Source organism: Cryptomeria japonica, chromosome 1 (assembly GCF_030272615.1).
Source record: "Cryptomeria japonica chromosome 1, Sugi_1.0, whole genome shotgun sequence".
Taxonomy (NCBI): Eukaryota; Viridiplantae; Streptophyta; class Pinopsida; order Cupressales; family Cupressaceae; genus Cryptomeria; species Cryptomeria japonica.
The window spans coordinates 52,464,037-52,480,360 of record NC_081405.1 but is presented as its reverse complement, the minus strand read 5'-3'; the positions used below and the strand labels follow the sequence as shown (position 1 = coordinate 52,480,360).

Here is a 16,324-nt window from a genome sequence, read left to right as displayed (position 1 = left end):
CAAATCTTTTTCTCCAAAAACATGAGAGACACCTGTCCATCATGCAAAATACTGCCCCCAACGTACCCATGCAACAAATGTATCAACTAGCAAAGTAAGGCCACCTATCTAGTTTGAAATCCTCTGTATAGTATCTACACATGACTCAATGGTACCTGGACAATCTGTCACAGCCCCACAGGCACAAACATGCATAGGCGCACAACAAGGGATCAGAAACCTGTATAGCTCAACCACGAGCATAAATATCATCAATGGCTTTCTCAAGGTGTGTAGGTGGCAAGATTCCACAATTGGGCACAAAACAACTCAGGAAGATATCGCACCCGCCACCACCACCAAGGCAACTCATGGCAGGCAATAATTCATTGTCGAGCCCAAATAAACCTCTAAAAATAAATGAGCACTCAAAGCAAAAGGATCACCAACCAACCATCCAAATTAGAAAGGTGGCATGTGGCACCATGTAAGCGGTCCACACATACCATCATAATTGAGATGTCCATCCACATGGGATTAAAACAAAGTTTGGGAGCACAAGCTACCAGTATTGAAAGCCATGAGGCCAATCCAATGGAAACTAAAGGAGTGACCAACGTTAGTCCATATGGCAAAAGGTAAAACTACACATGCAGATGTATTCCCTAGAGTAACTTGTAATGTCCCCTACTAATTTTAGGCCTGTTTTAACCATAATTAATCTATTCCCATATACTTATGACTAAACTAGGTTGATTAGGAAGCAATTCCATCTTAACATGAACCAAATCTAATATTTTTATTTGTCTTATTTAGACACTATGTATACATATATGTATATGTATTTATGTATTTATGTATTTATGTATTTATATGCATCTCTCTCTCTCTCTCTCTCTCTCTCTCTCTCTCTCTCTCTCTATAAATATATATATATATTTCTTATTCTGATTTGAACATGTAAATAAACAAATAAATGAATTATAATTTATATTATAAATCATTTATACAGTTATTAGTACCTATTTATTAATTACCTCTTATGTATATCGATAATACCACCACTGCCTAAAAAACATCAATTATATTAGTGGATGTAAGGACAGACAGATCTGACATGTGTCAGATCTGATCTCCCACTTTATATGAAATCAAGAATGACTGTCATAGGTGTTGCAGTCTATGTTAATATTTCTATTAAATTCTGCATAAAAAAAACATTACTAGAAGTCATGTGTTAGGCATACGTATTAAGCACATCCCTGTGCGTACCACCAAGAACAAGGATGTTACTGCCTGTAACTTAATGAACAGTTCTGGTCTGATCTGAATGATCTTTGCTGAGTATTAATATCTATATTATCCGTCCCCATCCCTCCGTGTTAAGGATATAGCTTCATTCGGATTGAAGCAAGTAATATATAACGACATTGAACGAAGGGTCATGTCCTCGTAGGGTCATGACTCTACGTGGCATAAGCCACGTAGAAGTCATGACCCTATGTGGACATGACTCTTCATCCTTTTATTTATAGGCATCGACACTTGCAAGCTGTCGATATTATCATAGACGATTAATAGTTAGAGTTATATATATATACACATCGGAGGTAAAACATATTCATTGCAGTGATCTTATTAAAGTTTATCCTCACTACATATTACCAGACTATTGTATTCTCTATCTCTGATCTAAATTCCTTAACATGGTATCAGAGCCACGTTGGTAGAGAAATAATAAAATAGTGACACCTCTTTTCTAAAAAAAATTCAGACTTGCACTCAGAATCAAAGGAAAATCAATCATGGTGAATAGTGTTAGAATGGAGGATAGACTCGAAGGCGCATCCAACTTCATCTCATGGAGAATTCAAATAATAGCAATTCTTCAAGAACTCGAACTAGATGCATACATAGAAGAAGATACTAAGATGCCTAAAGACAAGCCAAAGAAAACAACCTGGAAAAGACACAACAACAAGGCTAAGAAAATCATAATTGATGCTATTAAAGATCAATTCTCCCAACCATCTCAAAACTAACTACAGCTTATGATATGTTCAAGACCATTCAAAACTCATATGAAATAAATAATGCAAGCAGATTGCTCACTTTAAAAAAGCAATTAACGCATATCTACATGAACAAAGGAGAAACAATCACATCCTATTTCATGAGGATTTCAGAATTAAAAGACCAATTGTCAACTATTGGGAATAATATAGATGATATGGAGCTATCTCTAATAGCACTTAAGGGATTACCATCCAATTGGGAATCCTTTATTCAAGGCATTAGTGCTCATCCGACACTACCAAAATTTGATCAACTCAAGAATGATTGTAATCAAGAAGAATCTCAACTAATCACAAGAGGATTGGGTCCAAACAAAGGGGGAGAAATTCAAGCACTACATGCTAACACAAGCAACAAAGGGAAGAAAAGGAAGTTCAAACAGAAGAGAGGAAATAATCACAAAAGCAAAGACTTCTCCAAGATTCAATGCTACAAGTGTGATAAATTTGGACACACTCACAGGTTCTGCCCAAAAAGAAAGAAAGCTCAAGCAACCATAGCTGAAGTCAAGGAAGTAGAGAATCCTCTATTTTTCTTAGCATCTTGACACATAACCGGTTTTAGAGATCAATTCGAAAACTTTGAAGGCCACTCAACTGAAGAAGTTACAATAGGAGACAATTCTACCTATCCAATGAAAGGAATTGGGACCTGCTCAATTAAATTAAGAACAGGAGTTACATTACAATTGAAAGATGTTCTCTTTGTACCAGGTATCAAAAGGAATTTGGTCTCTATTTCAGGACTAGCTGATCAAGGATATCGTGTCACCTTCCATGAAGATAAAGTTCTACTCTGGCCTAAAAACTCTAACATAAAGAATGCTATTCCTATAGGATCTAGAGATGGTAGTTTACACAAATTTTGTAATACTCAAAAACAAGCACTAAATCATGAAGTATCAAACTCTAATGAAATTTGGCATTGAAGATTAGGACATCTTTGATTTAATGACCTACCTTCTATAGGAAAAATTACCATAGGATTACCCAATCTAAAATTTGATCATGTTGGAACTTGTAAAGGATGTGCTCTAGGGAAGAACTCAAAAGGGTCCTTTCCCTCAAGTGAACACAAATCAAAAGTTGTACTAGAACTTGTCCACACTGATTTGTGTGGTCCAATGTCATTGCCATCACTAGGGGGATTCTTGTATTACGTGATATTTGTTGATGATTACTCTAGGAAAACTTGGATCTATTTCATAAAACTCAAAGAATCAAATGAAGTGTTATTGAAATTTAAAGAATTTAAGCCCTAGTGGAAAATCAAACTGGGAAGAAAATAAAGACTCTAAGATCAGATAATGGGGGTGAATATATCTCTAAAAATTTTAAAGAATTCTGCATTTCTGTTGGGATTAAGAGGGAGTGTATTGTACCTTATAATCCTCACCAAAATGGAGTTGCAAAAAGAAAAAACAGAACCATCATCAAAGTTGCTAAAGCCATGATGCATAATCAAAATCTACATATCTCATTTTGGGTTGAAGCCTCAAATACAGTTGTGTACATTCAAAACAGATGCCCTCATTCAATCCTAGAGAATATAACACCTGAAGAAACCTTTACAGGAAATAAACCATATTTAAGCCATCTAAGAATCTTTGGTTGCCATGTGTATATCCACGTTCCTAAAGAAAAGAGAACCAAACTAGAACCCTCCGGGAAGAAAGGCATATTTGTTGGCTACAGTGAAACCACTAAAGGATACAGAGTCTATATTCCAAGACGAAGATCCATTGAAATCAAGAGAGATGTCAAATTTGAGGAAGATGTTGCTTATAAACTATCTCTAAGGGCAGAAGATGATCTAACCGCAAAATCAGATGAAAATCCTACAATTGAAAATCAGAGGGAGAATAGCATAGAAAATCATGAACTTCAATCACCTAATTTCGAGAATGCTGAAAATCCTAACAACAAGAAAAGACCACTATGGGCAAGAAAGATGATTGAAGAATATAATGTGGAGCCCGATGAAATCTTCAAAGAGAATAAGAAAACAAGAAGTCAATCATGCTATGTTGCCCTCATGACCGAACTTACAAAATTTGAACCATCAAATGTTGAAGAGGCTTTAACATGTCAAGCTTGGAAAGATGCAATGATTGAGGAATACCAATCTATCTTAAAAAATGATGTCTGGGACATTGTACCTAGACCAAAAGACAAATCAGTTGTCTCATCAAAGTGGTTATTCAAAATCAAATATGCACCAAATGGTAGTATTGAAAAACACAAAGCCAAATTCGTTGCGAGGGAGTTCTCTCAAAAGGCTGGAATTGATTATGAAGAGACATTTGCTCCAGTTGCCCGATATACTTCTGTAAGAACCATCATTGCCATTGCAACTTCCAAAGGGTGGAAGATACACCAAATGGACGTGAAGACCACATTTTTGAATGGTGTTATTGAAGAAGAAGTATATATAGAACAACCTAAAGACTTTGCTACACATGATAGAAATCTCTCTGTGTGTAGACTAAAAAAAGCTTTGTATGGCCTTAAGCAAGCTCCCAGGGCATGGTACAGAAGGATAGATAGTTATCTCTCCAAACTAGGATATTCCAAAAATGAAGCAGACTCTAACAAATACTTCAAAATATCAGATGGTGACATGTTAATACTTGTTCTCTATGTTGATGACTTGATGATAACAGGAGAAGATCACCTCGTTGCAAAATGCAAACAAGATCTTGTGGCTGAATTCGATATGAAGGATCTAGGTCTACTGCACTATTTTTTGGGCCTAGAAGTATGGCAAAAAGAGAATTATATTTTCCTAAATCAAGCAAAATACACCATTGATATCCTGACCAGATTTGGTATGATAGATTGTAAGCCTCTATCCATTCCAATGGAAACAAATCTTCATAAGCTCAAAAGTGAAGCAGTAGATTCAGAACCTACAGATCCTACATACTATAGACAAATTATTGGATCTCTTATGTACCTGGTAAACACTCGCCCTGATATTAGTTACGCTACCAATGTGTTAAGTCATTTCATGTGCGAACCTAAGAAGATTCACCTAATGGCTGCTAAGCATATTCTGAGATACTTGCATGGCATTATTGGACTTGGTCTGAAGTATAAAAATGTTGAGATACAACTCCAAGGGTATTCTGATTCCGACTGGGCAGGAAGTTCCATTGATCGTAAAAGTACAATGGGGTGTTGCTTTAGTCTTGGATCAGCTATGATATCCTGATTTAGCCGAAAACAATCAGCAGTTGCTCAGAGTTCCACTAAAGCCGAATATATGGCTACTTCCATGTGAGCACGTGAGGCAGTATGGTTAAGGAAATTGCTAGTTGGACTATTTAGGAAGTCCCTAAACCCCACTGTGATTCACTGTGATAATCAAAGCTACATCAAACTTTCTGTAAATCCAGTTTTTCATAATCGATCCAAGCATATAGAAATTTCATACCATTACATAAGAGATATGGTAGACAGAGATGTCATCAAATTGACCTACATCAGCACTGAAGAGCAAAGTGCCGACATATTCACCAAACCTCTTGCAAAGTTGAAAGTGGAGTACTTTAGAGGTAAACTTGGTATGACTAAATTATAATGGAAATTTCTGATATTAATCTTAATCATATGTAATTGATATATTCATGAATATCTTGAATACAATATTGCATGTATGTGTTATGTCATGGAAAGTGACGATCTTTCATGTGATGTAAGTGTAAGATCGCTATTGTAAGGTGACGACTTTCACAATAGCCTGATCTGTTATCAAGATTGACTACATTAAGTTGCTGTCCCGGAATGTGCCGGAAATCTTGATACTAAATTTGCTATGATGAGTTATTGAATTGTTATCATTAAATGATTGTTCCGAAATATGTCGGAAATTATGATAACAATCATATCATGATTGACTACATTAATTTGCTGTCCCGGAATGTGCCGGATATCATGATACTAAAATTATTTCACCTGTGATAATGACAATGTTACAATTGTCACTAGAATCAAGGTTGTAATCTGATAAGACTTCGAGTAGTTGTTGTCCCAGAGTGCTGGATATCTGATAATCCATATCTCTCTGAGATATGAAGTATTTCACTAGTAAGTGTTACTAAGTGAATGATCGTGTCAAATGAATGTGTAGATCTAGAATGTTGTTCCTTAAAACTTAATTATGAAATTCAATCCTCTTTTGCTAAGAGGGAGTGTTAAGGATATAGCTTCATTCGGATTGAAGCCAGTAATATATAACGACATTGAACAAAGGGTCATGTCCCCGTAGGGTCATGGCTCTACGTTGCATAAGCCACGTAGAAGTCATGCCCCTACGTGGACATGACTCTTCATCCTTTTATTTATAGGCATCGACACTTGTTGTGAACCGAAACCAATAACTGTGGCAGTTTCACGAACCAGCAAGCTGTCGATATTATCATGGAAGATTAATAGTTACGAGTTATATGTATATATACACATCGGAGGTAAAACATATTCATTGTAGTGATCTTATTAAAAGTTTATCCTCACTACATATTACCAGACTATTGTATTCTCTATCTCTGATCTAAATTCCTTAACACTCCGTGCCTCCTGGGAGTGGTCAGTTTATTGTATAAATATCTCTCCATTAGGATGAGGAGTCGTGTTCTTTCATAAAGTCACAACCTTAGAGGATCTCCTCAACAATGGACACACTCCTTTGTTAATTGCACCCTTTCACTTAAAATGTCTTGTTATTTCCATTTAACCATATGTTTATTAATCACTGCAATTATTTGAGCCTTAATTAACTGCTCCCCATAAGTTATCCCTTGCCTTAACTAATAACCGTCTGCTGTAATCACACCTCTTTGAGAAATCGTCTTATTATTCAAACCACACCCTTCTGTAATCTAATTGTTATCTTTCCTCGGGTCTAATCCATGCCTTAGTATCTTTATCTTCATAGGCAGTGAATCGATATCCTTTAATCGTTATACTTGGTCTTGGTAATCGCATCCTTTGGAGACAAATCATAGCCTTTGAGTAGGCATTGCTTAGTCATTCTTTTCTTCATATCTTCGTATGCATTCATCATTCGATAATTATTAATTCTTCCCTATGGCACGTGGTCTAAGCTGAATGTAGGTAATCGCTTTACCTGTCAATCACCTCCATCGTATGACTTAGTTGATCTCAGGTAATGATTGCAGCTCCCTTATTGTCAAACATCTGATCTTGACAGCTCAGCGTCTTGTATTCTTTCAGTTCATATTAAAAATGGCTAAATATATTAATATGGGAATAAGTGCCGATGTAATATATATTGCTCTTATTCTTCTCAGCTATGTCACCTTACTCAATGATCTTACTTTATCAATTTGTAGAACACATCGTGATTGATATGTTCAACCCATCATCAAAAATACATACGGGATTAATGGATGCATACTGTCTATGCTTATGTTCAATCATTGCTAACTGGGATATCACATTGGTTTACTGTTTCAGTCTAGTGTCCGTGTGTTGACATGTATTTTATACACAATCATACACAGAATAAAATACCAATAGGCATCTTATCCTCTCTTGAGAAAATAGTCTCTAACTGCTGAAGATTCGCGTAAAGGATCAGTTAGGTAGACTCCAAGGTTCTTTTAGTGGGGTCTCCACGTGTGGACAAGCTCCAGTGGTATGATGTGATTTGCTGGAATCACAAGGTGACTTACATTGAACTTCCGATCTGCTTTGCTGGACACAGGCTCTTACTAACTTGGATTTGAAAAATAGAAAAAGGATAAGGGCGAAGAGAGGATCTAATCCTAATACTAAGAATGTAGGAGCAATGATTGGATTTTTGATGAAACTCTAACTAGGTCTTGTTTTGACATCAATGGAACATCTACACAAGGCTAGTGCGATCTTCTATGGGAAGCTTTATGATGTTCAAATCATCACCGCAGGCATAGATACCATCCAAGTTGATGCATATCAATGAAGAGGCAACAAATTGAAATTGAGCTTAGGCTGAATGATTCCAGTTGACTACGCAAGGCAAGTCTGCAATCAACAAACTGCTAGTAGTATGGATGTACGAATTCCACCATCAATCAATCACACTTCCTCCATTCATCTAATTATCTACCATCTAAGATTTAAGACTTCAACAAGAAACCATGCAAATTGCAAGAAAACGACATATTTCACCATTACTTCAATGAAAATGGAGTTTGTTTACAATCAATGGCAACAATTTCTTGCCTTGTCCTCCTATTCTACTCTAATTGCTATTCTATCAACTATATTCTAACTCTTCCAACTATTTACCACTCTCTCTAATCATCCTTTACAAATGAAATGTTTGGGCTTATATAGTGCCCACAATACAATTTGATGGCTTAGATCAATTCAAGATCAATGGCCAAGATTTTACAATGAAAACCCTAATTAGGGTTTGTTACAACCATTACATAACATTTAATGCTTGACCAATGATAAAATTGTATTGCTTGGACACATGTCCCTTCTAGAAAAATCGACCAATGGATAGCCGGGGTAGGTACATCGGAGTTTGTGCCACCTTCCATGAGTTAAGTACATTGAATCTGGACATGCTGAGATGGACCTCACTGATTGGAAACGTGATGACTAGGATGCCACCTCATCTGACACTTGTAACTTTGGTAAATATTCAACTTGATGTTGTTGAGAAGCTTGCTTTAATTAATTCATCTGGAATTATTTGCTTCTTCAACGAGCCCTTGTTCTAACTCCTTGCGTCATTGATGTGCAGGAAGATGATGTACCTCGCCTTGGAACGCTGGATTGAAAGAGGTCGCCCATGTCTTGGCTTGATCGTCCTGGCGAAGACCGTCCTGGCGAAGACCGTCCTTGATCCGGCTTGGTTTTTCTTGATGAGATCTCCATTTGATGCCTACACAACATTTCAAAATTAGTAACATGATTTTGCAATATAAATTAGAGAGCAAATTTTAGGAAACTTAATGATAAGTCCTTTATTAATCATTTCCTAAAAAAGACGATTGAGCTAAGGAAAAACAAAATTTCAAAATCCAAAATTAAGGAAATGACGATCAACGTTCAAAATCAAAACAATAAATCCATATCGTCATACCTCTTTGAGAGCTTAACTCTAAAATGCAAAATAAAGGAATTCGCCTAGGCAAAATTTGAAATTCGATAGTCTTGATGTGATCTTCAAAAGAACGTTCCTCTTATCAACTTCGCCACCCTTCAAGTCTTGGACGTGATTTCCTCTTCAAGTCAGCAATTTCGCCATCTTTGATATGTCTTTGACGTCCTAGGCAACTTCGCTCAAATGGAAACTTCAAGTTCGCCTCTCCTTTGGATAGTAGTTTCGCACCACCTTTGATTGAATTCGCTCCTCTTCTTGAATGATAATTTCGCCCTTCCTTTGTATGAAATTCGCTCCTCTTTTGCCTTCTCCAAGTTGCATATGAGAGATGATAAATGATGATGTGAAAATGAAATAAACACCTTCCTTTATAGGCGCTCACCTTCATATTGACCTTAGGCCGACTTTTTGCAAAATATAGCAATTAAAACGATTTTTAAATAAATAATAAAGGCCGACCTTGACAAAATAAACCCAAGCGCTCCCTTTTGATTTTTATTAAATTAATAATTAATTATTAAATGCCTTTATTTTTAATTAATAAATTTCGATTTTTTACAAAGGCAAAAAATAATTAATAAATACATACCATGCGCTATTTAAATGCTTTTAATTAAATATCGATTTTTTTTTTTTTTTTAGCATTTAAATAAATTTAAAAAAATGTGTTTTAAGCGCCAAAATGAAAAAGTGAGAAGATACGTACCTCATCGCCCTGGTCCCTGACTGAGGGACAGGAGCGATTTTGCTCTTGTGGGCCTCATTTCACTTCATCACCTTCGAAAATTATATTCAACGGATTCGCAATGCCTCCTTTCATTCATTCATGCCTTGAGATCGGTTGAAATTTGGCGAGAAAATCATCTACAACAAAAATCGCTCTGGTCCCTTCCTGAGGGACAGGAGCGAACTTAAGCATTTTGGTCCTTTGTTGACGTTTGATAATCTTCAATTTGTCTTCAACGGGTTCGATTGACCTCCTTTCTTGCATTCGAACATAAAATTTGCTTGATCTTTGCCCAGATCGTACCTTATGAAGAATTTCGCTCTGGTCCTTCAGTGAGGGACAGGAGCGAATTTGACCCTCTAGGCAAAACTTCATCATTTCATTGTTTTTGATCAAGTCTGGATGCTCTATCATGCTCATTTCGTCCTTCACCATGCCTTTGATGTCTCGATTCGTCCAAACAAGGTCAGGAATGGCTCAACTAAGCATTTTCGCTCTGGTCCCTTGGTGAGGGACACGAGCGATTCGCCTTGGTCCCTTGGAGAGGGACAGGAGCGCTTTTCGCTCTGGACCCTTGGAGAAGGACACGAGCGAAATTTGACTTTTCGCACTCTTTATCAGGATAATTTTAATGGAATATAACATTTAAGTATAAGTGACATTTCCTTCTATGTTTCTTCTTTCTTATACTTTAAGTTATATTCCATATATACTTTCAGGATGTTTAAGAGTGGTTTCAGACCTCCAGGAGTTATATTGCAAAATCTAGTTTTTGGAGGTTTTTTCAGTTTCCAGACTTAGTCAAATTTCAGGATCAGGACATTCCAGACTTAGCCAAATTTCAGGATCAGGACCTCACTCAAGCCGGACTTGCTACCCTGTTGATCTCCTCGACAGCACTTCAAGTTATATTCATTTGATAAAATGTACCTCTTTGGACCTTCTCACATCGTCAAGACGTTAAAATCTTGCAAGGACAAAGCAAAATTGGATTTGTAGCTCCGGTCCTTCACTGAGGGACAGGAGCGATTTAGGCAATTAGCACTGTTATGGACGTCCCAAAAATCTTCAATTTATATTCAACGCATTTATCTCATGTTTTTCCTTGTTTTTGAACGTAAACTTGCCTTGACCTTTATCTGGATTTTGCATAATGAAGGAAATCGCTCTGGTCCCTGGGAGAGGGACGAGAGCTACAAGGTACCTCGCCCTGGTCCCTTGGAGAGGGACAGGAGCGATTTGGTCAATATAGGTCATTCTCCTTCGTTTTTGCATCTCAAATTATATTCATTTGGCAAAGCATCTTCCTTTGGACGTCCTCAAATCATTAAGTCATCAAAATCTTGCAAGGACAAGGCGAAATTGAATTTGTAGCTCCGGTCCTTCATTGAGGGACAGGAGCAATCTTTCCCCTGGAGGCATTTCTGTGCTCATGAAAATCTTCAATTTATATTCAATGGAAAGATCTCGCCTTTCTCCATCACTTCCAATTCGTAATTCATCTTGACCCTGCAGGAATAGTAAAATATTTGAAAACGAGCTCCCGTCCTTCACTGAGGGACAGGAGCGATTTTGCTCCTACAGGCCAAAATAACATGATTTTACACATTTTATCACTTCACAAGGCGAAAACAAATCATTTGAAATGCCTAGGATCAAAATTCAAAAAAGTCAAAATTTGGTCAAAAATATTCAATTGGACAAAAATTCACATTTCATCTTCAACACTTAGACAAATTTAAGCTCTGCATCAACATTCCAATTGAAAATTAGACCATTCTGGCGAATTCATTTCATTCAAAATTTGCATTCTAGAAAAGGAAATTCAAAAAAGCTCTCAAAACTGATTGGATTTTGGTCCGAAAAGACGGTAATTAGAACCCTAAGGCTTGACCCTAAATCCAGACAACTAACAAACTAACAAAACCCTAGAAAAAGCAAAGCGAAAACGAGCAAAAAAAACATGGGTCCCCATTTGCAATGGGGCGATGTGTGAAAACGTCACAACACCGTGGTGGGGACATTACATAATAATATTTAATAAATAAAAAAAATTTAAATAATCATTTATTGTATTAATTAATAATAATTGTTTCATATAGGATATATATATAACGATCAAGGAGGGGACATGACATAACTTGTCCCAAATCGGTTGTCAACATGGGGCCACAAGGACATAAAAGCCTACAAAATTTAGAGCCAACATATAATGAAATAGAAAAATATAAAATATGAATTTTATGTGTATGAATCAGAACTATTATAATTCATTTCTTAGACAGAACCTTATCAACATTCCTTTTCCATTGCGTTGCTGTTTCCAATGCATTTCCCATCTCTCATTTCTAATAACATAGATTGGAAGATATTACCAAAGAGGCAACAAACTGTGACCACCATTGTGCCTATTACAAGATAATTAAAAAGCGGTGCTTCAAAGAATAAATGCTTCAGCAATTAAAATATTGAAGAAACAAAGAAGCAGGATCCATAATCAAGTTGAACACCACATCCCTGGTTGTTGGTTATATTGTCCATGTAAACCTTGTAAAATCTGGCACACATATTGCGAAAAAATCAGAATCATTGTAATCCTGTCAGATAGAATCGTTTGTTTTTTGTGTCTTTGGCGTCCATTTTTAGCCTATTGTTTTTTTATATACTGGAGCTCATTTTTTCAATCCCTTCTTGCTGTTATCGGTGATTGTGCTTACAGGCCAATTGACAGTATTATAATCTCTCTCTTTCATTCAAAGAGCCCATCTTGATTTAAGTTATAGCAAATAAACTTGTGATTGCATCCAATGCTATGAAAATTAAAATACATTAAGATTGAAGCTATAACAAATGAATTGTATCAATTAAAAAGAAGCATTGATCAACAACCATTTTTTATTTCTTAAAATGGGGAAAAAAAAGATTCTTAAAGCAATTATAGATTTCTTGGTCAAATTAGTATTCAAGTATCATTGACAACCCTAAAATCAAGTGCATGGAATGTTTGTTTAGTTAGCCACGCATTACAAATTTCTGGATCATATCAAACTAGAAGAGGAGAAAAATGTTAAATGCCAACAACAGACATATGGTGAACTCAAAATTTATTAAGAATAGTCCCAGTCAATAGAATCTACTGGTGCCTACTAAATATTAGAAATTTTAACCATTAAACACAACCACAACTACTGATGCAAAACACAATCCTGTAGAGAAATTATGAGAACTCATAATACAGTAGGGAAAATTAACAAGCACGACAATTTAAAATTTAAATACACGCACTTACCATGGGAGGGGCCTTGTTCTGAATGAGGTGAGGATTAAGAGTCAAACCAACAGCCTTTGTTGTGGGATCCACATACAAAATTCTTGCTTTCAGCTGCAAAAAAGGCAAAATAGATTTTCATTATTAAACGACATAAGTCTGTTCTTAAGGGGAATTCATACTGGTACATTTTTGAGAATGGGTTATGCATCTATGTTTGCCCGAATAAGAAATTCTTAACTACTTTCTTATCAAATAAACGAGATCCTTTTCTCAATGTATGGAACGAAGGAAAACAGAAATAAACCACTGGCAACCAAGATACCTTCCAGAAATAGACCCAAAATAAACTACAATTCCAAACAGATACTTTGTTCTGCGAGTACATGTTAGAAATTAATCTTTACTTGCTAAAGCTAATTTCCTTTTAGTTGTTACTTGTAAGAATATTCCTAAAGGATCTCTACAAGTTCTTTGTCTTATTTGAGTTTTCACAACTCATTTTATTTATTCCAAATTTGTGGAATATTAGATTTCCTCCTTATGAGGATTGTGACAACTTTGCACACACATAGGATGATAGATGGCATCCGTAGACTTGGGAGTTACATTTGCAACTCCTCTCTCACCTCTATATATTTGAGGTGCCTCTCTCATTTCTTCCATCGAAGCATTTCTATGCTAAGCTCATTCTCTCTCTCTCATTGTATTTTCTTAGGCTTTATGCCATCTTCATAATCATGGGGTTTTTTTCTTTTTTTTGTCCCCCTTACAAACATTGTGTCTCCTTCTTGGATTATGGTGCGCTTGCTCTTGGTTTTAGCTTCTCATTTTTATGGTAATACTCTACCTTCAAACAATTGCTCATTGATTAGTTATTTCTTTGTACTTCATGTTATTTTCCTTCCAGTACAAAATATAAAAAGAAATCACACTAGAAAACACCTTACCCTTGCATTCTCAGAGAACTTTTCTTGCCATTTTGAATTGGGAAATGGATCTTGCAAATGGAAAATATCCACCTGCAACCTCACCAAGAAACTATTTGTATGAGAATTGCCACATTGCATTATACCAAAGAAGAGCTAATTGCAAAATGTTGAAGCATTAATTCTAATAAAAAATGATTACACAATAGATGCTCACCGTCCCTGTAAAATAGGTAAGAAATGAGAGTAACAGTCCGTTACGCAAAATTGCTTGCACACGCGCATTGACCATCATCCCAGGGACAAACAAATCTACTGATAACCCCTTGTAGTCTTTGATCTGAAATTAAATTCAAGAATGGAAATCAACACAAGAGAGCCAAAAAATAGAAAAAACCATTTTAAATGCACATAAACTAAAAATTGGTTCTGACTATAATATTGAAGATACAAGATGTTTTTCTTCATTTGCTCCACTCTCACATAAATTATTTCATCAAGTATTTCCATAGTTCCATGCAGTTTCCTGACCGGGAGATAGGGGGACGGGGAATGAGGAACGGGAATGGGGGGACAAAGGGCCTAAGTTGGGGGACAGCAAGTGGGTCGTGCAAATACATATAGTACTTAAAAATTAATTATAAAAAGGTGTAAGGAATTAAGTATGAGAATTGTAAATGAAAATTTTGCATACCATGTAAAATTTAAACTAATAAACATTAAAAATGCGACAATAAATGCATTGAAATTTGAAAATTAAAAATAGTGGGCAGAGTTTTGGAAATTTGGGAGCAAACCAAGAATAAGTATAAGAATTGCAAATGACACATTGTAATACTAAATGAAGTTTCAATTACTAAACACAAAACACATAGGAATGATTGCATTCAGAATAACAATGGTGGGTGGAGATTTGGGGTCAAGGGCTAGCCTTGTTGACAAATAAGTTGGCATTGATGTCAAGTATCTGTAGTTTCATTTTTCAGGATATAACGAATACATACATACCTTAGATTAAGTGCCATCAGATTGTTCTTGGACGTCAAAGATGTGTGATTGTTATGCACATGTGATTATCATGACAGTGGTTCCAACTATTTTGTATATCTTCTTGACGCCACAGCTTTTTGGATGTGTTGCACGTATTCATCTAGTCATGATGTCTTTATTGACTGGTTTTGAAGATATTATATTGCTGATAAAATTGCTGGATTAAGACTTTTGTTTTAGACAGATATGTGATTCAGTACGCTTCATTTCCGACTTTACATTGTTTGAGAAAATGATTGAATTCGTGGAATTTCTGTTTGATGATTAATGATGTCTTAGCAAATAATTGGAGATGATGGTTTAGACAGTTGTAACCGAGTTAAAAACTAATTTGTGTGTTAATGATAAGTTAATAACAATATACTTCTATATGCACTTAGGCATAAAAGAAGACCAAGTTAGTTTTTGGTGCTGTTGTAAGTGTAACTACCTGTTGTGACCATTTCACACATCGCCCCATTAGAATGGGGACCCCCTCTTTTTCTGGGGTTTTGCTTTTCCTTAGTTAGGTTTTCTCTCTCTGCTTGCTGGGTTTGGAGTGAGTGAGTGGTCGCCTGGGCCGAGTAGATTAGGGTTTCTTTCCGAGGGCCCGTCTTAGGGTTTCTTTCAAGCTGAGTCCAGCCTGGTTTTGGGAAGTTCTTTGTTGTCTGCCTGGAGCCCTAGGTTTGCCTTAGTGGAGCTTTTCTTTTCAGGAGAATGAAGATAGTTAGATTGAAGAAAAGGGATGATAGGTCTCAGGTCAAGGTAGGTCTGGATTGATGATTTTCTTGTCAAAGTCTTGTTTTCCTTCCGGTCGGAGCCTATTAAGCGGAGTTCGAGGAGTTAGAGAAAGATAAGTAGTGAAGATAGAAAGTTGAACAATTGTTGTTTTATTTGGCTATGAGATCAATAAAATATTGAAGTTATGGTGTTTTATTGTAATCCTTGTGGCTATTTTCATGGTTGTTTATCTTCTTGAATCACTCTTAGTAGAGATAGCATTTAAATTTTAAGTTTGAAGCACGAATGTTGTGCTTGATCTTCGATAAGACTCACATTCCAAGCCACTAGCTCCTTACTGATTGTAAGAACGCCTTGTGTGGTCAACTGGAAACATTGAGATTGATTAAGAGTTCAATCATTGTTGGAGGTATTGATATGTATCTCATTGATAGTATCTATCCCCTTAGTGAT

The 16,324-nt window shown here is 36.1% G+C and overlaps 1 protein-coding gene across 1 annotated transcript in view; it reads right to left on the bottom strand.

Moving 5' to 3' along the window:
- Window positions 1-16,324, bottom strand: part of LOC131060261 (rRNA biogenesis protein RRP5) — a 229,852-nt gene that overhangs the window by 144,278 nt on the left and 69,250 nt on the right. Inside the window, exons 7-9 of the mRNA XM_057993438.2 lie at window positions 14,319-14,441; window positions 14,123-14,194; window positions 13,194-13,286 (exon numbers count right to left, since the gene is read on the bottom strand). Coding sequence (XP_057849421.2) covers window positions 13,194-13,286; window positions 14,123-14,194; window positions 14,319-14,441 — 288 coding nt within the window. The remainder of the gene's footprint in view (window positions 1-13,193; window positions 13,287-14,122; window positions 14,195-14,318; window positions 14,442-16,324) is intronic.